The following is a 27,058-nucleotide window of genomic DNA, read 5'->3' as shown; positions in this document are numbered from 1 at the left end:
CTTGAGTTTTTTTAAGTAGTATACTCTCCTTCTTAATAGTCATTTGTATATTACTTGTATACATTTTATTTTGATAGTTATTTGTTCAGGTTCACATAGTGACAGATGATAATCTACTATATTCAGCATTGCACAAATGCAACTGAATGTAATTCTTAAACTTCTCACTCATTAACTGAATAAATGTTACAAAGACTTAACTAGATAGCAAATATGCATTTTTATTCTTCATATACTATTGGTTAGCTAAAGAATTATCAAATGAAAAATGAATGTCTGATAAACTATGGTTACTTAAATATAATCAAGAACTCGGCTTGTTTCTTAAGTATTTTCATCTGTGCCAGATGAAAGCTACATCGATCAGTATGTTAACAGGAAAAAATAAAAAGTCATTTTTCCTAACACTTATGTCTTTTTGGTTTTTGATAGTAAGACTATTTGCATTTGTCAGAATTATCTACCTCAATTAGCCATGGGTACACAGTAACTCTGTATCATTAAAGTACATTTCTGGATTTATCAGTTAGCTGAAAAAATACCCATTTTAAGAAAAATAAATCAATAACTAACCTTTTTGCACTCCTAAAAGGGCAGGAGAGTTCTCCTGTGAAGTTTTGTCAGGTTCCTGGGGAGGTACAACCATGGCAAGTGTATGCATTGGCACACGTGGAACCTAAAAGGTCAACTCAGAAAAAAATCATCTCAGACCAAAGAATAAGACAAAGGCCCATAAATGAAACAGATATCCTGTTTTAGGTTATCTTCATATACCACCAAATGCACTTTTGTTTCCTTAAGCTTTTTTTAAAAAAAGCTTTCACCAAGCAATAATTTTTGAGACTAATGATTAGACAGTCAGGGAATCTACAAATAGTCAATGATTTTAAGCTAAATGGAAATAACATTACTCCCTTGCTGAATAGAACGCCTTGCTGGTTCCAATTGTAGCTAGGGGTACAAGTCACATATTCACTATCCACTAGCCAATTTACCCTTGTTCAAATTCTACATGGATCAAAAGAAAACAAAAATGTAATATATTTCTTGAATTGGGGTATGCTAGCAGTTTTCAGGATGACTTTGTAGAAAAGAATTTAGATTTCACCAACATAACATACTAGTAAAATCTCTATATTTTCTCCGTAATTTAAGGTAGGTTTAAAAGTCACTTTAATGAACTTTTAGCGCTTATGTTACCTATACTTTCACGGTTGACGAAAGTCACTATCTCTAGGATAATTAATACTACCTTGGGAGTTATTAAGAAAATGCTTTCTCGGCCAGGCATGAGGCTCACGCCTGTAATTCCAGCACTTTGGGAGGCCGAGGCAGGTAGATCGCCTGAGCTCAGGAGTTTGAGACCACCCTGGGCAACATGGTGAAACTCTGTCTCCACTAAAATACAAAAAATTAGCCGGGCATGGTGGCGCACACCTATAGTCCCAGCTACTTGGGAGACTGAGGCAATAGAATCGCTTGAGCCTGGGAGGCGGAGGTTGTGGTAAGCTGAGATTATGCCACTGCACTCCAGCCTGGGCAACAGAGCAAGATTCCATCTCAAAAGAAACAAAAGAAAAAAGAAAAAGCTTTCTCTTGATTCTCTTGTTAAAAAACAAATAAAAAATCCTGAAAAACCTAGTTGTAATAAGATAACAACTTAGAATACTTATGTTTATATTTGATATTAAGTGGTTTTTAAAAACTGCTATTCTCAATAAATAAGGCAATAACAAATTTCAGTGTACCTTTAAAGAAAATAAATCCTAAAGAATTTAGAATCATGATTTTCTCAATATGTAACAGAAAAGAAAAACAAGTCCATTTTGCTTAAAACTGATTTTAAACAAAAACTTCTAATCATGTTGAAGAATATTTATATTAACAAACAAGCTCCATTTTACTTTACCTGAGACTGATCTTGAGAAGGTGGAGGGAGCTGAGACACATCTGTGGTAGGAACTGACAGAACATTATTTGGATAATCCAACAGATAAGAAACTACATTAGTATGGCCACCCTTTGCAGCTTCAATGAGCATTGTTGAACCATCCTGAAAAAGAATTGCCGTGATAATTAATTCTTTATAGTTTCTTAGCAGCTCATACAAAATCAAAACTCATTTAAACAGTATTAAATACTAAGCACTAAGATAGATCAAACATATTTTTATAACTATACACATATTATTTACATATATATACACACACACATACATATGTGTGTGTGTGTGTGTGTGTGTGTGTGTGTGTGTTTTAATAGAGATGGGGTCTCCTTATGTAGCCCAGACTAGTCTCAAACTCCTGAGCTCAAGTGATCCACCCGCCTCAGCCTTCCAAAGTGCTGGGATTATAGACATGAGCCACCGCACACAGCCTGTTTACTTATTTTTAAGTAGACTACCTTGAGTCGATGAGTAGGGTCAGCCCCATGAGCCAAGAGAAGCTCAACAACTGCCAGGTGGCCTCCTGCACATGCCAGCGACACTACTGTATGATCATTATTGGCTGTAGCCCTGTTAACATTGGCACCTTTGAAGAAAAATAAATTGCGATCTTAGCAAAGGTTGAAATCAAGCCAGTTCACAGTCAATATCATTTAAAAATTTTTTGTGAAGTATAATGTAGATACAAAAAAGTATACAAATCATAAGTGTATAGTTTGAATTTTTTTCACAAAATGAACACACACCTGTGTAACCAGCACCCAGAGGAACAAACAGAACATTATCCACATACCAAAAGCCCCATCTTGTGCTCCCTTTCAGTCACTACCCAGCCTCCCAATGGTAACCACTACCCTGACTTCCAAACTGGTTTTAGTTTTTGAACTTTATATGAACGGAATCATACAATGTACTCTTTTGCGTCTGGCTTCTTTCACTCAATATTATATTTGTGAGATTCATCCACAATGTTGCATGAAGCTGTAGTTCGTTCATTCAATATCACTTTTAAAATGGGAAATCTAGAAGACTAAGATTAATAAATATATACAGGTTAATGTAAGCATCAAATAACACCACTGTATATAACTCAAAATGTTTCAAAGACATTTTTGACCTACTAGAAAGTGGCAATATAGCCAGGTCTCAAAAGTAGAGAAAACAGATTTTTTTAAGCAATGTTTAAGAGATATATAATTCTTCATATTGTGTATTTTAAGAGTCAGGGGACCTGGATATGGAGAGAAGACAGAATATTATCCAGATATGTTATCTGAAAGGCAAGTTGTTCAATAGCTGTGTATAACATGACCTGAAAAATGTCTAAATGCAAAGTCTTTTCTTAGTTTCTTTTTTGATAAATTATTTTTGACCCCCGGAAAAAATGACTTTAGTTCAGCTACCTTTAACAATTCCAAAAGATCTCAACTAGAAAGTTAAGACTATAGAAATATTCATTCTTCCTTCTTAATTCTACCTATCTTATTTAAGAGAAAAATAAGTTGGTGGGTAAAACTACTACTATCAGTTTGTCTAATTTTCAGAAAATATCCAGCTGAATCTAATCCTAACTTGCATAAAAGTACCTTTTGGGAAAGGTAAAACACAGCAATAAACATCCTGAGATTAGCAACATGAAATTATTTTAGATGACAGGATTATTTAACGGAGAAAGGATATAATCGATGTGTTCCTATTCCTAACAAGCCTGATTACATTCTTAGCAGGTTGTTGTTGGGTATGATTAGGTATTCTCTTTAGTAAAGAAGCATAAGAGAACTCCAGAGGTTATCCATCTATTTATTTCTGTGTGGTCGAGGTTAACGGCTTTTACAGACTATATTATGTAAAGATATGCCTTACTTGGCAGCGAAAATGCAGTATGAAGAAAATAAACCTAGTTTTCTCCAATTCAGAAGAAAACAAGTACATTTAAAATGATAAAATCTGGCCAGGTGCGGTGGCTCATGCCTGTAATCCCAGCACTTTGGGAGGCCGAGGCGGGCGGATCACCTGAGGTCAGGAGTTTGAGACGAGCCTGGCCAACCATGGTAAAACCCTGTCTCTACTAAAAATACAAAATTAGCCAGGCATGGTGGTGCATGCCCGTAATCCCAGCTAGTCAGGAGGCTGAGGCAAGAGAATCACTTGAACCCGGGAGGCAGAGGTTGCAGTGAGCCAAGTTTGCGCCATTGCACTCCAGCCTGGGTAAAAAGAGTGAAACTCCTTCTCAAAAAAAAAAAAAAAAAAAAAAAAATGATAAAACCTTACCCTGCATTTTTTATGTCACTAAATGTCAGAAATCTATTAAAATATAAATACAGTTTTTATTTTAATAACATAATACCTCCTGAGTGAATCTTCCTTGTATTTTTATCATCCTATCCTAGGATGTTTCATTATATGCCACAGTATTTCTGACACTATACAAAGAGTTAGGCTGAACCAAATGAAACTGCTGACATTACCATTTTTGTTTCATAACATGACAATTACATATGGTTAAACCTAACATTGGTTCCACAGCATTTTATTTTTCTGCAGTAAACAGTCTTAAGCTAATTCTTCATCCATCAGTTGAAATTTTTTGCCTAAATAAATATAATTCTAATAATAGAATTTCTAAAGAAATATAAAAATTATAAATAAGATCCTTACAAACTCAGTTAATTCAACTGTACCACAAACAAGTACCACAGTAGCAGACTTACTCTCTGTCCTCCACCCACATCTCCAGCAGAACAGACTCATCATTGGCTGTTGAATATCCACCTAATCATAGTGGGACATTTTACATTTGGCTTTTCTAAGTTGGGAGCAACCACATGTTGCTTGGTTGATGAAAACTAAAAATTCAAAACTAATAAAGAAAATTCCCAGTAAACAACTCACAAACTCTATGCTTACTAAATAAAATACAATAACAAAAGGCAAAAATACAATACTTTACTGTAGGTAAAGTAGCCATAACATAAATTGCAACAGTTTAGGATTTTTTTTCCCATAAACTGAAGCCTCTTGGAAATGATCACTTGCCCTTTCTTTACCTTTGCTAATAAGAAACTGCACAGTGCACAAATGACCAGCTCTTGCAGCTTTCATCAAAGGTGTTCTTCCACCTTCAGATTCATGTTCCTGTTAAAGAAATGGAAAAAATAATCCATCAATGCCAACAGTCTAACCATCTATTTTAAAAACAGTACTGATGAAATGAGAAATAACGAGGATTTAATATACTTACTCATTGTAGACACTTTATACCACCTACCTCAATTCCCCCAATATACAGGATTTTCAGTCCAAACTAGATAATTTAACTTTCTAAGGGCAAGTTCAGTTTTGCATACCAAGTAATAACCATTAAAGATAATATTAATGTTTTGTTTGGTTCCCAAAGAGAAATCACTGCAGTTTTCTAAGTTTTAAAAAATGTTTCCCAACTATTTATCTGGATTGTGAAAAAGGAACCTCAGTCCTGTGAAATGATTAGAAGAATCTTGATCTTATAGCAGAAGCCAATAAAAGCACTATCAAAGGATGCAAATGATTCCCTGAAGAAAAACACTATGGTATTTTAGGAGTAACGGAAAAATGAAGAAGAAAAATATACCAATGGGTGGATTTTTTTTTTTAAGTAGAAATTAAATACTTGAATAGTCAAAGGCAAAAGATACAACTCCTAATAGCAGAAAGATTGTTCTTTCTAGGAAGCTTGCCAGCAACAGGAATGAATGATAAAACAGTTTTTAACCATGCATGCCTCACATCAAATGCCACTAAAAGGAGCTTGCTTATATGGTGAGTAATACTGTCTGTTGGGAGAATTATGAACTCATTAAATTCATCTAAGTATTAAAATGTAGCTTATATACTGCTTCTTTGAAAAGTTCTCTTACCTATCCCCTCTTTCATTATGTATGCAAACATGAATTTCTGTTGTTCTGGTTCTGTTTTATTACTAAGAAAAAATTGATAAAGACTGGTGGTTAAGTTAAGGCTTTATTTCAGCTATATTCGTCTAATTAACTCTGAAAATCCTATAATTACCACATGATCAATTTAAAATATGTGCTCTCCCAGTAGAATACAATTTAGTCTATTTACATTTTAATTACCCTGATCTACAACTCAGGCAAAACAACAATAAGAAATGAGTAGACTGTCAACTCAATGGAAACCTCACAGAAAAGTGATAGGAATTCCTCCCTAAAATAGGTTTAAAAAAAAATCTTGACAGTGTAGTATCACTCAACCTACTAAAAAAACTACTTTATGCTTTGACTTTTTAATTGTTATACATGTTAATGAAATAAGAATCTTTTAACTCTAGATTTTGGAAAAATGAATAACTATAGATAATGCCAAAATAATCTGGCTTTAGAATAGATCTTGAATTCACATTCAAATTTAGGTAAATCTAACATTCTGGCAATTTACTTCAAATAAAACTGAATACGTATCACAAAGACCTTACTCGGAAAGACCTAGAAAGTTGTTTGTCCAGTTTTTCTATCCAACTTATTTCTGAATTATCATTACAATCAACCACATCCTGGAAATAAATTGCCCATTTAGCAACTTGTCTTTTCCCTTCCTGCCTCACAACTTTTTCGCACATACTGGTCTCTCTTCTCTTTAATGCTTTTCCTCCACTAACTCATTTTCATCCTTTACATCTCAAGTCAAGTGTTATTTCCTCAAGGAAGACCTCCCTGAACTTCCTGACTAAATCACTCTTCCTATTATGGACATACATCTCTATGAACCTCTCCTTCATAAACTGCAATCATATTTTAGTCTGTGTAAGTATTATATTTACCTAACCTGTCTCCTCCACTAAATGGTAAGCTCCATGAGAGCAATGATCTTGTCTTTTTTTGCTCGCCACTGTACACATAATGCTTAAAACAATGGAGTGATTAAATATTGTTTAATCATGCAGGAAACTAAGCATAACTGAACTCTCAAATCTTCCCTCTCATAGCACTGAGGTTTGAAGTTTTTATTATTTTCTACTAGGTAAATAAGAGAAAGGAAAGTCAACTAAACAAGAAATTAAGAGTAGTAGTTAAACCCGAGAGTAAGACATTGATTATCTGCAACTGATATGTTATTATTTTGAACATAGTTGGGCAATATTAATGTCACTTATCCTTTCTTTACCCTTTTCTTTTTCTTATTTCTTAAGCCTGGCAGTGATCAACATAGTTAGGTCATATCAACATAATTAGCTCCCGTAATGGCAAAGACAAATGATTTCAAAGCTTTCAGCCTTGATTTAGAATAAACTTTAAAAAATAACTGTTAATTCTGTATATTTAAAATATTACCACAGTTGTTAAAAGACAAGAAATCAGAAAGTACAGTCCCAATATCCTCACACCAAGTCGTTTCAAAATTCAACATAGTAATATAATTCCTGAAATAAAAGGGGTGAAAAGCTACCTATTTTATTTTCCTCTCTATAAATAAATATACATTCATTCCTTTAGTTTTGAATAACATAATCACATTTGAAAAAAGTTGATAAAACAATGCCACAACTCTATATTTACAACATTTTGTGTCTTAAAATGAATAATGTATATCCCGCAACACACAATATTTGCTCCAAAATATCTCACTACTAAATCCTTCTTTTAAAATGGTAATCAGGCTACTCTGGGCACACTCCCTATGGGTTAGCCCTGCTGTGCAAGAAGCAGAAAAAAGAAAAAAAAAAGTATCTATATATGTATATATGGAAAATCCCCATTATATACATCTATATGTATGTATATGTATAGGAATACATTGATTCCCATTATATACATACGTATACTTATATATATACTTATGTATACATATGTATGTATATAATGGGAATATACATGTATAACAGGAGTACATACATATAATGGGAACACATATATATATAATGGGAATCAATAATGGGAATATATATGTATAATGTATGTATATACATATATCTGTGCATATCATGGGAATCAATGTATATATGTATATAATGGGAATCAAATTCGTATACATCATACTATTTATGAACGTTGGATTTAGTCATATAGCCACTATTTGTTCAATACTAATAAAATTTTAGGATACAAATTGTTTCTGATTTTTTTCCCTTCATAAACGCAGAAAATTATTTTCCAAGGCTACAAACTTAAATATCATGCAGTTTAACGTTTCTTTTTCTGTTCTTGAGAACAGCTAGAATAATATAGAAAGTATCTATTTCGGCTGGGCGCGGTGGCTAATGCCTGTAATCCCAGCACTTTGGAAGGCCGAGGCAGGCGGATCATGAGGTCAGGAGATCGAGACCATCCTGGCTAACATGGTGAAACACTGTCTCTACTAAAAATACAAAAAAAAAAAAAAAAAAAAAAAAAAAATTAGCTGGGCTTGGTGGCGGGTGCCTGTAGTCCCAACTACTCAGGAGGCTGAGGCAGGAAAATGGCATGAACCCAGAAGGCGGAGCTTGCAGCGAGCCAAGATGTCGCCACGGCACTCCAGCCTGGGTGACAGAGCAAGACTCCATCTTAAAAAAAAAAGAAAGAAAATATCTATTTCTTGGCCAGGCTCAGTGGCTCATGCCTTTAATCCCAGCACTTTAGGAGGCCGAGGCAGGCGGATCACTTGAGGTCAGGAGTTCCAGACCAGCCTGACCAACATGGAGAAACCCTATCTCTACTACAAATACAAAATTAGCTGGGCAAGGTGGTGCATGCCTGTAATACCAGCTAGTCAGGAGGCTGAGGCAGGAGAATTGCTTGAACCTCGGAGGTGAACGTTGTAGTGAGCCAAGATTGCACCATTGCACTCCAGCCTGGGCAACAAGAGCGAAACTCTGTCTCAAAAACAAACAAACAAAAAACAAAAAACCCTGAACATTTGGTAAAATTCACCCATAAATCCATTTGAACCTCTTACCTTCTATAGATGGGTAAACCACTGATTCAATTTGTAAGACATGGTTTCCTATTCTAGAGTCAATTTTGATAATTTATATATTTCTAGCAAAAATTAGTATTCATTTCATCTGAGCATTCACATTTATTGATTGAATTTTAAAGATCTCTACTTATAAAATAATTACAATTCACTTTTAAGTTTATTGTTATCTATGCCTTTTCCCCTAAAAAAAAAAAAAAAAAGCCTGGCTTGTTTTATCTGTTTTGGTAGTCTTTTTTTAAAAACCACTTTTTAATTTCACTCTTCATCCCTATATTTTTGGTATCTCTTTTTAAAATTATTTTCTATTGTGTTAACTTTTGCTTTTATATTTTTTCCCTAGATTTGGGCAACACCTCATTCTATATCATAGAATATCATGTACCATAGAATACCATATATGATAGAACAAGGTGTTCTCCTGCTGTTATTATTTTCTTCTTCCTTTGTGCTGTTGTTTTAAAATTTATTTTCATCTTTAATATATTGATATACAGAACTACAATTTTCCTTCTAAGGACAGCTTTAGGTATATTCTCCCTACCCAAGTTTTGGTGTGCACTGGTAACTCAGTTTCTACTGTGTAATTTTTACTGTATGGCCTCTTAACCCCATGAATTTTATAAAAGTATTTTCCTGGCTGGGCGCGGTAGCTCATGTCTGTAATCCCAGCACTTTGGGACGCCGAGGCAGGTGGATCACAAGGTCAGGAGTTCAAGACCAGCCTGGCCAACATGGTGAAACCCCATCTCTACTAAAAATACAAAAATTACCCGGGCGCGGTGGCAGGCGCCTGTAATCCCAGCTACTCGGGAGGCTGAGGCAGGAGAATTGCTTGAACCCGGTAGGTGGAGGTTGCAGTGAGCTAAGATCGCGCCACTGCACTCCAGCCTGGGTGCCAGAGCGAGACTCCGTCTCAAAAAAAAAAAAGAAAAAGTATTTTCCTTCCATTTCTAAATGTATAGAATTAAAGAAGACTTTATTGTTGATGTGTAATTTTAAGGCAAGAGAGATCAGAGAATATAGTCCACATGATGAAGATTCAGGAGCTTCTTCAGACTTCTCTGTGGCCTAAAACATGGACAATTTTTATAAATATTCCATGTACTGGAAAAGAATATAAAGTATATTTAGTGGAAACAGAATGCTAGCTTTCTGTAAGATAAAAAATTGTTTGATTTTTAACCATCATTTTATCTGTTTGATTCATCAGTTTCATTGAGAAGTGTGTGGAAAAAAAATCCTACCACTACAAATGCAGATCTGACCATTTCTCTTGCAATTTTGCAGTTTTATATTTTATTTGGATGGTAGATTGTTAGTTACTGATTGGTAATTATTTTCTCAGTTGGAGGAGTATTCATTTCTAAAAATGCTTTTGGCTTAAAATTCCATTTTGTCTGATATTAATATTGTTTTACATAATTTTTTCCCATCACTGTCAAGCTTTCCTAAAGAAAAACTTTGCTTTAGGTTTGTCTCCTGCAAACAGCATTTGCTACATTTTGATTCTGACTCTAATTCAGAAGTCTCTGCCCTTTAACAATTGAGTTTAATAGCTTTATATTTGTTCTGATTACTATTCTATTTTTCTTAAAAAAAAACTTTATTCAGTACCTTCTCCTCCTGAACAACAACAAAAGACTGTAGCGTGGCTTTTAAACTCTCTAACACATCCTTCTGAATTTCCTGCTATTGTTTTCTAGAATTTTAGTACTACTGTGGTTTTAAACATTAAAATTTAGGTTTTTAAACTCAAACATTTGTATTTATGTTTTATCAATTTCTTTGCTTACCGGTTTCTTGTATCCCACGCCTTCCTTCAGGACTCACTTTTCTTCTTATTGATGTATATATCTTTTAGTAGTTCTTTTGTCAAGGGTCTAATGATGGTAAATTCATTTATTCTTTGTAGATTTGAAAATATGTTTATTTTTTCCTTCTCTAGAATGGTACTTAAGTACAGAATTCTGTATTGTGTTATTTTATCTTGGTATTTTGAGGATATTACTTCCCATCATCTTCTGTAATTTATTATTGCTGATGAGGTCAGAACTTTGATGGTTGTTCTTTTGTAGGTAATGCGTTTTTTTCCTCTGATAGCTTTTAAGACATTTTTCATTATCCTTAAAGTTGCACAGTTTCATCTGTTCTGCTTAGTGATGGATATGATTCTTCAGTCAAGGATTCATGTCTAGCTACAATGCTAGAAAATTCTCCACCATTCTCTTCAAACATTTCCTCTCCCCTCCATTTCTATCCTCTCCTTCAGGAACTTCTAGTAGATAATATGGTGGAGCTTCTAATCTATTCTCTTCCTCTCAATTTCTTTTTCATATTTTCTATCTCTTTACTATATTTTATTATATATTTTATTGTATTATTTCTTGTTTTATCACTCATTCACTAATGCATTCAATTGTGTCTAATATGCTGTCTTACCCTATATATTGAGGTTACCCCCCAAAACTTTTTATTTTATATCCAGCTGTTCTTAATACATAATTATCAGCTTTTGCTTTATTATCTCACATTGTTTTATGGCTACTGGTCATAGTTTAAAATAAACATGTTTATAATTCTCAAGATTAAAGTTTATTTCAATTTCCTTGAGTGTATTATATTTTGCTTTTTGTTTGTTTACATTTTGACTATCTTTCTTGATAAAGATTTGCTCTCCAGCTTTATAATTTTTTTACTGAGGAAACTCATTTTGATGGGAGGTGCTTTGTTTTAGTTTCTTTTCCATCTACAGATGTACTCCTTCTCATCAGATGTTTTGGAAGTTGTCTCAGTCTGGCTCTTGGAGTCCATTTCAGAAGTAGATATTTTGCTGGACACCTAAGGTTCTTGTCTCATAGAGATATTTCACTTCTGTTCCCTAAATCAAGAAGGTTGTCCTCCAAGTTTTTAGTTACACAGTTGTCTCTGCTTCTTCCCTCTACTAACGACAATTTGCTAATTTATTTTTTTCCCTTTTTTTTTAGTTTTGTGTTTGTTTTGTTTTGTTTTTTTTACATACAACCTGGATATGACAATTTGCTAATTTCTAATCATAACTCTAGATAGTTGCTCAAAGATTTTTTTTATCCATTTTGGTTCACAGGTAGGGCAATAAGATCCCGGTTCCTTGCTTTATTCAAGTAGACTAGATCTACTGACGTACTACATGTGAAATGCATTCATTCCCTATTCCTCTGTACATGCTGAAATCTCAGCCCCATTGTGTATTTTTTTAGCCCTTAATTCTCCTTGGGACTATAGCTTAAACTGTGGATCCATGCTTCACTTCTAGTCCATGGAGATCTTTAATCCCGTTGCTTTGGGGCATGACTACATATTTTTAGATTCATTTTTCTATATACTAATAATGACTTTACCTTCTTGACTGGAAGTCATTTGTACTTATATTTAAACAACCTGGAGAGAGCTGAAAAGAACTCATTCAATACACAATAACATAGAAAGAGAGAACTTGGCTTTAAAAGAAATGTATTAGGAGTTTTGTGTATTCCATAGGTAGTTTTAGATTTTTAAGAAATTGACAAAAGTTTCCTAGTTTTAAGTAGTAAAGTTAAAAATATGTATATATGCTATTCCTTAATAAAAAAGTTAAAAAGTGGAAGGTAAGGTCACATTTAAAGTTTATTAAGGTAAGGTAATTACTAACAGTTGAAATACATTGGTAAGTGGATTACTAGAGCTCATAAGCTCCCTAAAAATATATCTATAAAAAAATACACTACAAGTCTGGGCAAGATAGTAAGACTTTGTCTGTGAAAAAAATTTAAAGATTAGCCAGGCATTGTGGTGCATACCTGTAGTCCTAGCTACTCAGGAGGTTGAGGCAAGGGGATGCCATGAGCCCAGGAGTTCAAAGCTGCAGTGAGCTATAATCACACTATTGTACTCTAGCCTAAGCGACAAAGCGAGACCATCTCCAAAAAAAAAAAAAGGTTCTGATGAATGAGCACTATAAGAAAAAATGTGGAATTTTTTTCTATTTGGCTTTAGATAACAAAATTTTATTTTAAGTTTATTTTATTTAAAATAAGTTAATTTTCCTTAAAAAATCACAGCCACAGGGCACCCAAGACATATATTTAAGGACTGTAACTATACCACAGAGGCAATGTCTTTTGGAGTTGGAGGGAGGACATTCTCTAAGGAGAAAGACCAAAATCACAGAGAAAAGGAGGGAGACTGTTTGATACTGCATGTACTAGAGGATTCCAATACTCTTCCATAGGGAGTATGTTCTTTCAACCCACCACAGTATATTAATCATTACCTTAGTGATCTACTATTACTGATTGGATTCATACCCCTCAGGAGAACTGATATGGATAAAAGGTTAAGAGGCACTGGTCCTAAGGTTTGTATTTAGCACATTTTCTAAAAATCACAAGTAACAGAGAGAAAAACCAAGTTTATTCAATTTGGGTGGAGGAACAATGATTGATTATAAAGCAAAGATGGAAAAAGAAAAGAACTCAGCAATGATGCAGAATAATCTGTATGGCCTCTACCAATGTCTCAAAGTGTAAAATATGGAGAACTTATCATCAGAATCTCCTGAGATATTAGTTCAAATGCAGACCCCCCATTTCAGATCTATGGAATCTGAACCTGTAAACGTGGGGTTGCAAAACTCATTTTTAAAAAAACCTAAGTTTTGAGACTTGCAGCTAGAGAGAAAGATTTACAATTACATTTCCTCTAACAAATCCAGGGAAAAAGAATTACTTTGATCTGAAATAACACTAAGCTTTACATTCTTGATAGGAGCCTGTAATATTATACAAACTGAGTAGAAGCTCACACGTTCACACCACATTTTGTGCAATAAACTTACTTCAAAATAGAATAAATATATCCGGCCTGGACAGTACAGTGAGACCTCATCTCTATAAAAATGAAAAAAATTAGCTGGACATGGTGGCGCATGCCTCTAGTCCCAGCTACTCAGGAGGCTGAGGCAGGAAGATCACTTGAGCCTGGGATGGGAAGGTTGCAGTGAGCTGAGAGCACACCACTGCATTCCAGCCTGAGCAACAGAGTGAGACCCTGTCTCAAAAAAAAAAAAAAAGAAAGAAAGAAATTTAAAAAAATCTAAACAGAATAAATAAAACAGCTTCTCATTTAACAAGCCAATGAAGACACTTAATAAGCATCATGATTAAGAGGGGTTTAGAATTAAGAAACTTAGGCCGGGCACGGGGACTCATGCCTGTAATCCCAGCACTTTAGGAGGCCGAGGCGGGTAGATCACGAGGTCAGGAGTTCGAGACCAGCCTGGCCAACATGGTGAAACCCCGTCTCTACTAAAGATACAAAAAATTAGGTAGGCATGGTGGCGTGCGCCTGTAATCCCAGCTACTCGGGAGGCTGGGGCAGGATAATTGCTTGAACCCAGGAGGCAGAGGCTGCAGGGAGCCAAGATTGCAGCACCACTGCACTCCAGCCTGGGCAACAGGGCAAGACTCTGTCTCAAAAAAAAAAAGAAACTTAGATGGCCTCAGTTATTTGTGATCTAATCACAATTCATTAATAATTTTAAAGTTAAAAACTGCTCCTGATTTTAAATAAATCTCTTTGGATTATAATGGATATTAAATTTATTTGACTTTTAAAACCACTGGGCACAAATTCACACATTTTTTCAAAAGAAATGTTTCCTATGAAAAAATATTCACCTTCTTAAAAACCAATTTCAGAATAGTAGGAGACAATTTTAAGAAGAAAATTTTAAACTTCTAGATTATAGAAATTAGGGCATAAACTATATAGTAAATGTTTTGCTAAACTAATTTTTTTGTTTATTTGAGTATTATTTTTAAAACAATCCAATACATTAATATCACTCTGAGTTTCAGATTTTTGATGAACAAAGTTGAATGCAAAGGACTTTATGACTGAGACTTTCTCTCTGCGGTATACTAACTCTCCCAATAAAGGAGAATGTAAAAGAACTACCTGAATAAGAAAATCTATTTTCGTCTAAGAGATGTTTTAGGAATATCACTGAGAAAGAAGACTAAGGAAACAAACTACCAGCAATACAAATCTCTTTTTATTGGGACTTCATAATCTTTTTCAATTGAAGAGGATTTCCTTTGTCACCCAGCAGGGTCCTGGAACTTCTTGGCTGGAATTCAGATATCCAGAGTTCTGGTTACCTAAAACATCTATTCTTTACGTAGTAGCTTACAAGCATCAAAGGCGACCCTCACCTGATGCTTGGCCGGATCTATGCCCTCCAAAATAGTCTTCACGTCCTCCTGCTTGTCCTGCGAAAGGAAAAAGAAGAACTCACGGATCTTATTCCAAAAACGAAAATCACATTTGGCCATGAAGACCTTGTGACTGATACTTCAGATGCTGGGCTTTGTTAACTCAGGATCTTCAACTTAAAAGATTCTCAACTGTAGAGACTGTAATGTCAGGAGTAGAGTATAAATTTTTTTAAGGGGGTGATATTATGGTTTTTTACCAATAAAACTTCAATATAAATCTTAATATATGTAGAAATATTTCTGCAGAATTATTTAAATTCATGCCTTTGTCTCAAAAAACAACTAAAGCCACAAAAACAGAGCAACATTTAAAAATATCTAACCAAAGAAAATAATGAAATCAAGAGATTTGGGCATATCAGAAGTTGGGAGGACGGAGGAAAATACTGTAAGATAAATAGTTACATAGCTTTTCCCCTCATTATAAATGTACTTAAGGCTTACACTTTTCAACTAAAACAAGAACCTTCAAAGAACTTGAGAAATGGAATGTTTGTATTTTCTCTAGATCTAGACTCTTAACAGAGAGAAACTATCTAAAGGTGAGACAGGGATACAACTTAGGAAACCATAATAAGCTTTTCAGTCATTGATCACAGTCAACTAAATCTCCAAATAAAAATGTGGCCTAGAGAAGGCTTCACTCTAAGTCATTCCAATTTCCTACCTACGTGATGTGCTTACCCTAAGAAAGTGCATGCTCTTATGGTATAGATTCAGCAAGACAGTATCCTGAGACAACTATGTGATTTTAAGAAGCTAACTGTTAAGGCTTACTTCCTCTTCCCTGCCACCCTACCCCATATTTCGATAAATAGCAAGTCCCATTAAAATATGAATAATAAGCACAAAGTATCCAACATGGAACCTATCAAGAAATTCCTACAAAACAAACAATAAAATTTTAGTCAAATATTCCCCAATATCTTCAAATAAATTAAAGACAACAGGGAATCTTTACTTAAATAGCTCAACAAAGTGATAAAAGATTGGAAAGTGAACTGGAAGAATAGAAGAAACTAAATACAGATTGAGCATCACTAATCTAAAAACCTGAAATCTGAAATGCTCCAAAATCTGAAACTTTTTGAGTACTGACATGATACTCAAAAGAAATGCTCATGGAGCATTTCAGATTTTGGATTTTTAGATTAGGGATGCTCAATGGGTATGTATTCTGCAAATATTCCAAAATCCAAAAAAAAAAATCCAAAACACTTCTGGTCCCAAGCTTTGCAGATAGATAGGGAGCAGTAACAGTGAAGCCATGAAAATCACATTTAGAAGTAGAAACAGGCCAGTCGTGGCTCACACTTGTAATCCCAGTAACTTGGGAAGCCAAGGTGGGTAGATCGCTTGAGCCCAGGTATTCAGGACTAGCCTGGGCAACATGGCGAAACTCCGTCTCTACAAAAAATAAAAATAAAAAATTAGCTGGTGTGGCAGTGTGCGCCCGTAGTTTCAGCTACTCAAGAGGCTGAAGTGAAGGATTGCTTGAGACTGAGAGGTCAAGGCTGTAGTAAGTTGTGATCATGCCACTGTACTCCAGCCTAGGGGATAAAGCAAGACCCTGTCCATTTTAAGAAAAAAAAAAAAAAGCAGAAACAAGTATACAGAAAAAAATAGTGACCTGGATGACAGGCTTAAGACACAATGCAGAAGAAAAGGACAAAGAAATGTATTAGACATAAAGATAATACAAATACAAATAAGCGAGATGAGGGAGGCTATACATATGAATGGTAAATATCTTAAAGGACGTTAACAGAATAGAAAAATAAATAGTCAAAAACATAGCAGAAAGAAACCTTCTTTAAAAAAAAAGAAAATATCACCCCACAGTCACCACTAAAAAAAAAATTAAAATTAAAAAAATAAAATACCAAGACAACTTATTAAAGACTATGACTTATTAAAGTCTTCAGACAAAGTATTCACTGTTTCTCAGGAAAATTAATATAGCATAATTAACACAAGATATATCTTAGTGAAATCAGATGTTTAAGTATAATGAAAGAATTTTATGATAATCCAGACAGAAAAAGGAGTCACTTACATATAATAGAGAATAGTCTAGCAGGCTTTGGCAATATTCAGTACCAGAAGACACTAATATAGTGGGTTCAAAATTTTGAGGGGAAAGAACAGGTGATTCAATAATTTCATACATGGCTACATTCATTTATAAATACAACATATGGTATTCTAAAATATGCAAGCACCTATTAACTCCTTTTTTGAGGGGGAGAATAAATTCAAATCAAAATACCAATACTAGCCAGCCAACAGATAAGTCAAGTTGAGGAATTCAGGAATCATGAAGCTATATAATAAGAAAGACTAGTAATGTAAAAACTGAATCCACTTAAATATTATATATACATATATATATTTAAATAACTATGAGAAATAGGGTCCTAAATCAGAATGTAAATGTATAACCAGGAGAATATTAAAATAACTCATGAAAATTCTATGGTGAAAGATATATTACTCTCCGTGTCCTTCAGAATGAAGTCAATAGATACTGAGTAAATATTTGATTTTTAAAAATCTATTTGTAAATGGTATCTTCACACACTTCCAGAAAGTATTATCTTCATACACTTCCAGAAAGAAATTTTATTCCTGTGTTTTCTATAGTTCGCTAAAGCTTTGGGAGCAATTAATAGGGCTAATTGTAGCACAGTTTTTTTTGTTTGTTTGTTTGTTTTTGAGACAGGGTCTCCCTCTATTGCCCCGGCTGGAGTGAAGTGATACAATCTCAGCTTACTACAACCTCCGCTTCCTGGGCTCAAGCAATCCACCTCAGCCTCCTGAGTAGCTGGGACTACAGACACGCACAACCACACCCCGCTAATTTTTGTATTTTTTTTTTTTTTTGGTAGAGACGGGTTTTCACACGTTGCCCAGGCTGGTATGAACTCCTGGGCTCAAGCAATCTGCCCTCCTTGGCCTCCCAAAGAGCTGGGATTAAAGACTTGAGCTACTGTGCCAGGCAAGAAGATTTTTGTAGATAATGCAAACATAGGGGCTGTGATCAGAAATTAGAAAATTAAACTGTTTAAAAAAGGAAGAAGAAGAAGGAAGGAGGGTGGGAGGGAAGGAGAGAAGGGAGGGAAGAAGGAGGGGAGAAAGAAGAAATCTGTTTATATTTGTGAGAATGTGGGAGAGTCAGGAGGGCTCAACTGTTAACAGAGATGTATACTGGTTCAGCATTTTTAAATAGTTTGACAATAATTATCAAAATTTCAGACGTGGACCTCCCGAAACAATAAAATTTTAGTCAAATATTTCCCTATAACCAGCAATTTCACTTCTAGGAATTTATCCCTATTATATATATTCACAAAAGTAGCAAAGATACATAAATATGCCTAGCAATATTTACTGCAGCACCATTTGTAATATTTAAAAACTCTTAACTCAGGTGTTTATGCGTAGATAAACGGTTAATAAATTATACAGAACACTGGGTACCTGTGAAAAAGAATGGGAAATTACTGGAACACAGAAAGATGTTGTATCACATATATTAAATGTACGTATTTTGGGTATACAGAAATGTCTACAGAGATACATAATATATTGTTTAAATTTTTAAAAAATCTTATAAAAGAGGACTTGGTCTATGTTTTCTATTTATAAGATTTAATATAGATAACAAACTGATCCATAGATATTTTTCTTTCTATTAAGGAAGGTCCATATCAAATCTCATTTAAAAGGAAATAAGTTTCAGGAAGAAGAACTACAGAGCACTAATGTACCCATGTCTAAATTACCTAGTTTCCAATTGCTCAACTGTTTTCGGAAAATGCCCAAAATAGTTCACTCAGTCAGCAGAATACAGTCCAAAGAAAGCAACAAAGGTCAGAGAGCTTATTTATGGTTACGGAGGAAAGTCAGTGATAAACTACGTTTTTTTGTTTGTTCGTTTGTTTGAGACGGAGTCTTGACCTGTCACCCAGGCTGGATTTTGGTGCACACCTGTAATTCTAGCTACTCGGGAGGCTAAGGAAGGAGAATCATTTGAACTCAGGAGGAGAAGGTTGCAGTGAGCTGAGATCGTGCCACCGCACTCCAGCCTGGGTAACAGAGCCAGACTCCGCATCAAAAAAAAAAAAAAAGGAATTAGTACACTTAAACTGAGAACATATCTATGAGATGCCAGGAATGAAATACATCTCCACTGCGTGCAATGGGGAATGGACAGTCCTCTATCTGCAAACTGCTGGAGGAAATTATTATAGCCCAAAACAGATATTAGAAGACAGCAGCAAAGAATGAAGGACAAGTAAGATGATACTGCCTTGTAAGATAAAGTTAATAAGAATTACCAGTTACTTTTTCCCAGGACTCAGGTACTAATCTGCCTGCTTTACTCTGAGGTTGCCCTGTTTTTGACTAGAACTTTTTCTTTCCTCTGGCCTACAATAAAGCCTGAAATAAAATTTATTCGTAGGTTTTATATTTTTGTCACTGTCACAAATTTTACTCACAAATATTCATAGGTTTTAAATATAAAAATTATTATACTTTCCCAAACTTTCCACATTTTCTTTTACTCCTAAAAAATTATTTTAAGAGAAGGGTCTCACTATGTTGCCCAGGCTGGCATACAATGGCTATTCACAGGCATGCTCATTGTGCACTGCAGCCTTTAACTCCTGGGCTCATGCAATCCTCCCACCTCTGCCTCTTTGGTAGCTAGGACTACAAGCCCAGCATTTCCACATTTTATATGAAGAACAGTATTGCTTTTTATAATGAGGAAAAGAAATAATATTAAAATTAAGATATCAGTCCACAGATAATAAAAGCATGGAAGAGGCTATACATTTTTAAAACTTAAAATCAATATATAAAATAATTCAAAATAAGAAAAGGTAAAAAGTTATACATATAAAGTTATTAAATCTAACAGTATTTGTAATAGTGAAAAATGAAAAGCAAAAGTTCCATAATTAATGAACGAGTATGGTTCATCAACTTGATGGAATATGATGCAAGAGTTATAAATATAGAGACTATATAGTAATATGGTAAAGATTATGATAGAACACAAGAACACATAGTGAAAAAATAGAAAACAACTGTATTATATATTGTGTCTGTAATTTCATGTAAATATGAATGTAAAAATAGATTGCAAGATAAAAAATGAATAATTATGTTAGAAAAATGGCATTACTTCTGTATTGAATAATTAAGATACGTATTTATCTGAGCCTTTTTTTTTTTTTCCTCCCAGATGGAGTGTCACTCTTGTTGCCCAGGCTGGAGTGCAATGGCACAATCTCAGCTCACTGCAACCTCCGCCTCCTGAGTTCAAGTGATTCTCCTGCCTCAGCCTCCCAAGTATCTGGGATTACAGGGGCCCACCACCATGCCCGGCTAATTTTTTTGTATTTTTAATTGAAACAGATTTCACCATGTTGGCCAGGCTGGTCTCGAATTCCTGACCTCAGGTGATCCGTCTGCCTCGGCCTCCCAAAGTGCTGGGATTACATGCGTGAGACACTGTGCCTGGCCTATCTGAGCCATTTTTAATCTTACATTTTGAATGTAAGTAAATATGGTAAGTTCAAGTAGTTCTATCTGTTCAATTAATGTAGTTCTTCTAAGAAACTAAATAATAAACACTCTTTTAACTAATTCCAGAAGACAGTAAAAATAAAATATTTAAAAATGTAACAGATATTAACTTGGTCACAATCAGTATGGTTTTGTTATACATTAGAGTACATTTACCAGATAGTTCCTCTTTTATCCTATTTAATTTCTTTTTTCTTTTTTTCTTTTTTTCTTTTTTTTGAGACGGCGTTCTCGCTCTTGTTGCCCAGGCGGGAGTGCAATGGCGCAATCTAGGCTCACTGCAACCTCCACCTCCTGGGTTCAAGTGATTCTTCTGCCTCAGCCTCCCAAGTAGTTGGGATTACAGGCATGTGCCACCGCACCCAGCTAACTTTTTGTATTTGGTAGAGACAGGGTTTCACCATGTTAGTCAGGCTGGTCTTGAACACCTGACCTCAGGTGATCCACCCACCTCGGCATCCCAAAGTGCTGGGATTACAGGCGTGAGCCACTGCACCCAGCCCTATTCAATTTTTTAGAAGAACTCCCAACAGGTTAAGACAGTGACTTTGTTGTAGAAAATAAAAGGAAGAGAGAATCCAGATAAGAATTTAGAAGATAAGAGTATTAAATTTTGCTTATATTAACTAAGCTTTTAAGTTCTACTCTATTTCTTTATTTTGAATGAAGAACTTCAATTCCTAATTTTTATAGATGACTCAAAGTAACTCTATAAAAGGAAAAAGATATAGAAAGAAGTCAAAAGACTAAGATGTACTTAACATATATTGCTGTCACAATTCTCAGACAAAAAAGCATACCTCCCAAAAATTATAACTGATAGAGAAGGTCCTAATTAATAAGAATGAATGATAGTGTTTTCATTACAATATTTGGTATTAGTAGAAATGATAATAAATAACAATCATACTATACATTTATTTTGGTTAATAATTATTTTCCAATAATGTTCTCAGGTATCTACTTGGATTATTTAAAAGGTAATACTTTCATAGTTTTTCCTAAATAAGCAAAACTAAGAAATCTAATTCTCTATAACATTTACAGCTATGTATGTCACACATAGGTTTTTAAGAAATGTATCAGAGAATTCTGGGAAAAACTCTAGAAAGCAGTTTAAAACACTCTCACAAAATAAAAGCTAGGCAAAGCACACATTTCAGCAAGAAGCATGAACATTTAAATGGAATATTATTTTTATACAGATTATTACACATATGAACCTGCCACCTAATTTGAAATTTTGAAAAACCAAAACAGAAAACACAAAAAGAATAGAATTTGTAGGAATGTACTAGGAGGATGATTAACAATAGTAGCTTTGTTTTGAAATGTCTAATTAGAGAAACGACAGAAATCAAAGTGATGATGGATGTACTAATTACTCTGATTTGATAATTATACATTATATACATGTATTGAAATATCGCTCTGTACCCCATTAATATGTTCAATTATCATGTGTCAATTAAAATAATAATAAATCACTCAAAGTGACTTGACTTGTTACTCTATTCTGTGAACACATCATTGAATTTATGATATATCTAACAGAGGGCAGTTTAAAAAGCACAGGAATGTCAAATGGGGGTGGAGTAAAAGGAAGAAACAAACTAGTAGTTTTACCTAGGAAAAGAAACAGTATGCCCTGTTCAACACTAAGTATTTTCAAATACATTTAATACATACAACAACTAGAACAGGTAGCCAAGCTTTTTTCTTTTTTAAGTTACTGTATACAAAGTATGCAAACCATTGATCTTTAGTGTTTTCTAAATGTTAAGTATAAATGGATATTAACATTCACGCAAAAATATTTGAAATTAAAAATATCTTACTAAATCAGCCCCTGCTTGAAGTAAAACATCTGCAACATCCGTATGTCCATTTTCACAAGCATAGGTTAAGGCTGTGTCTCCTGTTGCTGTTGTAGCATGCACATTAGCGCCTAGGAAACAAAAAAGCATACATTTACTTTGTGAACTGTAAAATTATATTAGATAGTCCAATTTTGCAATCTGGTGAAACTGAAGAATTCAAAATGTGAAAATATCAAAATGCATTTTAAGTATACTAGTTTTCCTTTAAATATGCTTTATAAAAATAATTTGAGTCATACCAAAAAGAACTAAACCAAATGATTTTAAAACACAGTAATTTGCCCTTACATCACTAGTAAGATATACCCTAAGGAATAAAAGAGCTGCAAAACCAAAAAATATTAAGCATTTTTCAGAAATCATATTGGTGGTATTTTTGGTTTGTATTCAGAGACAGTTCTATGGATATTGTGGTATAAATCAAATGAGCAATTATTTTGTGAGAACAGAAATTTTGGGCATGGTTAAGGGAAAACACAGATATAAGATTTTTTTTTTTTTTTTTGAGAGATAGTCTCACTCTGTCGCTCAGGCTGGAGTGCAGTGGCATGACTCAGCTGCAACCTCTGCCTCCTGGGTTCAGGCAAGTCTCGTGGCTCAGCCTCTCGAGTAGGTGGGATCACATGCCACCACGCATGGCTAATTTTTGTATTTTTAGTAGAGATAGGGTTTCACCATGTTGGCCAGGCTGGTCTCGAACTCCTAACCTTAGGTGAGATATAAGATTGTTGAACTTAATTAAGTAAAAATCTTGTGGTTCTGGCCAGGCATGGTGGCTCAAACCTGTAACCCTTGCACTTTGGGAGGCTGACGCTGAGGCAGGCAGATTACTTGAGCACAGGAGTTTGAGACCAGCCTGGGCAACATGGTGAAACCCTATCTCTACCAAAACCAACCAACAAACAAAAAAATCAGCCAGGCATGATGGCACATGCCTGTAGTCCCAGCTACTTGGGAGGCTGAGATGGGAGAATTGCTTGAGCCCGGTAGGCGGAGGTTACAGTGAGCTCAGATCATGCTACTGCACTCCAGCCTGGGCAACAGATCAAGACTCTGTCTCAAAAACAAAACAAAACCAAAAAACCCTTGTGGTTCTGAATTGGAAGTACTGAGGTGGTCCCTTAGCATCCTTCGAAGGTGACCAATGAATCCCTGATATATTTAATCTATAAGAAAAATATATATTTCCCAGCCTTGACCAACTAAACCCTAGAGACAATGGTAGTAGACTAAGCATAAATAGCATCTCTAGCTTAGATTGTGGTCTCTAAGTACCATTTACTACTAAATGAAATTAGGGCTTCTTAGAAAAATGACTGATCCCAAGGCTGGAGCAGGAACTGTACAAGATGAGCCTGGAACACCTTGCCATATGAGAAAGTAAGGAAACTATCAGAGACTACAATGAGGTCATGTCAAAAGGATTTAGGAGCTAGCCTTATTGACCAAAGATATTCAAACTGTCCCATCTTCTGACAATTTTTACATCAAAAAGAATAATGACCGTGGTGAAGTAAAGGCCATCTTATATATTTAAATCCAAAAGTTCAAAATGATGTTCAAATAAAAAACAAAAAAAACAGGGCCAGGCACAGTGGCTCATGCCTGTAATCCCAGCGCTTTGGGAGGCCAAAGTGAGAGGACTGCTTGAGTCCAAGACTTCGAGATCAGCCTAGGCAACAAGCAAGACCCCACCTCTACAAAAAATAAAAAAATAAATTAGCGGGACATAGTGGTGCGTGCCTGTAGTTCCAGCTACTTGGAAGGCTAAGGCAAGAGGATCCCTTGAGCCTAGGAGTTCAAAGTTGCAGTGAGCCACCATCACACCGCTACATTCCAGCCTGGGTAACAGAGCGAGACTCTGTCTCAAAACAAAACCAAACAAAAAAACACTTCACTGATCACCTTTGAAGGATGCTAAGGGACTACCTCATCACTTTGGAAACTGGCAGATAAAGGCGGAAAAAAAGACAAACATTTTTCTTGCCATTCTTTTTTTTTTTTTTTTTTTTTTGAGATGGAGTCTCGCTCTGTCACCCAGGCTGGAGTGCAGTGGCACCATCTCGGCTCACTGCAAGCTCTGCCTCCCGGGTTCATGCCATTCTCCTACCTCAGCCTCCTGAGTAGCTGGGACTACAGGCGTCCACCACCATGCCTGGCTAATTTTTTGTATTTTTTAGTAGAGATGGGGTTTCATGGTGTTAGCCAGGATGGTCTCGATCTCCTGACCTTGTGATCCGCCCACCTCGGCATCCCAAAGTGCTGGGATTACAGGTGTGAGCCACCACGCCCGGCCTTTCTTGCCATTATTATATGACGATTTGTACTTAATTTACAGGCAAATAGTTGAGGGAAAGTTTCTCTTTATAGATATTCAAGGAAGGAATAAACAAAGAAGGAATAAAAGAACTTAGAGTATCACCCCTTTGTAACCCCTAATGAATTAATGGATCTAAGCAATGCTCATCAATGGCTAATAATATCACAAAAAGAGAGGCAACTATATACTTATTACCTCCTGAAGAAAGTATACAAATACCACCTACGACGTAGTCCCATTAAAAAAAAAAAAAAAAAGAATCAAACCTAAATACAATCAAGTCTCTAGATCTAACTACTAATTTATAGAAAATCCAAAGGATAGAAAAACAAGTTAAACAAAATCATAGTGATATCATCAGGAAAATCCATACTCTGGGAAGCCTAATGGAAAAATATTCTATTTCTTCAACCAAAAATTGCAAGAAGATAAGAAAAATGAAATGTAGCCCATAGATTAAAAAAGGCTTAAGAGACATTGATTAATAGTGATTGTATGAATCTTATTTCAATCCTAATTCAAACAAGTCACTAAACACATACATACAGATTTATAAAACTATCAGAGAAATATGAAAATGGCTTGGATATTTTCTAAGAAACTATTAAAATTTTTTACGTAGGAAAATTGTATTGTGGTTATTTTTTAAATTATCTTTTAAATACTGAATATTAACTTTTATAAAAGTAACATTTTTAATCATTAATTTTCAAATTTTAAAAATAAAATGTTAAAAATGTTTCTTTTAAATAAAAATAATTTTATAAGAATGGGGGATGTGGAGGAAGTACAGAGACAATAAGATTGGCCATGAATTAGACATTCATGTTAAAACACTAACTAGGTGATGGATTCTTAGGATCTCAAATGCTACATTCTCTATATGTTTGAAAAAATGCCATAACAAAAAGTTGTTAAATTTGTTTTAATTGTATAGGCCTTATTTGAGTTTTCTTTAGTGCCACACTGTAAGAAGCACTTCATGTAAATAAATTACCCTTAAAACTGGGGGAAAAAAAAACACTTTTAGGTAGTGACATAAAAGTGATTCTCAAACCCTGAGATAGTTTCTACGAGCTACATACTTCAAATAAGCAAAAGGAGCTAAATCAATGGTAATGCAGTAGAAAAAACAATGTCAAGAGTCCTAAGTTTGAATGTTGACTCTGTCCCTATTAGCTTGGTTACCTTAAACAGAGTTATATAACATCATTATGCATTAGTTCCCTCATCTACAAGAATGTGTTTAATATTTCTCACTACACAGGAACCAGTGGCAATTAATAGAGATAACATAAAAGCTGAGCAAAATGTCCGATATTCAACAATTTCTCAATAAACATTTATGCCTTCTTTTAAAAACATGTTACAATAGCATGACTTTAGCTTAAGAGAGGGATGTGGGAAGAATGTACAAAGATAACCACTAGCAGAGAAAGACTCTTGAATAGGACACAGTTACTAAAAATGATAGGGGAAAAATGACTGAATATATACAACAACTAGAGTGATTATCAGTATTTGATTCAGGAAAAAAGTCAGCTTTTATGGTTGGTTTGTCCAAACCATAAATCATCCAAACCATTCACAATGTGGTTTAAGGCCAGGTGTGGTAGTTCACATCTGTAATCCCAGCACTTTCAGAGGCTGGGGCAGAAGGATTGCTTGAGCCCAGGAGTTTGAGACCAGCCTCAGGAACGTGGCAAAATCCCATCTCTACAAAAAATACAAAAATTAGCCAGGCATAGTGGTATGCGCCTATAGTCCCAGCTACTTGGGAGGCTGAGGCTGAAAGATCACTTGAGGCCAGGAGGTTGAGGTTGCAGTGGAACATATTTACACCACTACACTCCAGCCTGGATGACAAAGCACGACCCTGTCTCAAAAAATAAAATAAAATAAATAAAATAAAATAAAATAAAATCTGGTTTAACAAATTATTTCAATAATAATTCAAAGGAAAAATTGAGGTTGGGCTATATTAAAATTAATGTTAACAATGAAAGTCCAAAAGGATGAATAAAATGTTGCTAAATATTTTATTTTCTTTTACATATTAACTTTTCTA

The 27,058-nt window shown here is 34.8% G+C and overlaps 1 protein-coding gene across 16 annotated transcripts in view; it reads right to left on the bottom strand.

The window, feature by feature from the left end:
* The window catches only part of ANKHD1 (ankyrin repeat and KH domain containing 1), a 140,987-nt gene that overhangs the window by 56,527 nt on the left and 57,402 nt on the right, over window positions 1-27,058 (bottom strand). For 11 of the 16 annotated variants that reach the window (XM_058439909.1, XM_032158077.2, XM_032158080.2 and 8 more), the window contains 6 exons: window positions 22,629-22,738; window positions 15,130-15,186; window positions 4,993-5,080; window positions 2,404-2,531; window positions 1,910-2,053; window positions 574-676 (listed from right to left, as the gene is read on the bottom strand). In XM_058439909.1, the coding sequence (XP_058295892.1) occupies window positions 574-676; window positions 1,910-2,053; window positions 2,404-2,531; window positions 4,993-5,080; window positions 15,130-15,186; window positions 22,629-22,738 (630 nt within the window). Of the gene's footprint in view, window positions 1-573; window positions 677-1,909; window positions 2,054-2,403; window positions 2,532-4,992; window positions 5,081-14,243; window positions 15,187-22,628; window positions 22,739-27,058 lie in introns of those variants that run through there. The other 5 variants (XM_032158079.2, XM_032158090.2, XM_032158087.1 and 2 more) reach the window with 3 other exon arrangements.

Source organism: Hylobates moloch, unplaced genomic scaffold (assembly GCF_009828535.3).
Source record: "Hylobates moloch isolate HMO894 unplaced genomic scaffold, HMol_V3 SCAFFOLD_6, whole genome shotgun sequence".
NCBI lineage: Eukaryota > Metazoa > Chordata > Mammalia > Primates > Hylobatidae > Hylobates > Hylobates moloch.
The sequence above is the reverse complement of the archived record's forward strand: the minus strand, read 5'-3'. Positions and strand labels throughout refer to the sequence as shown.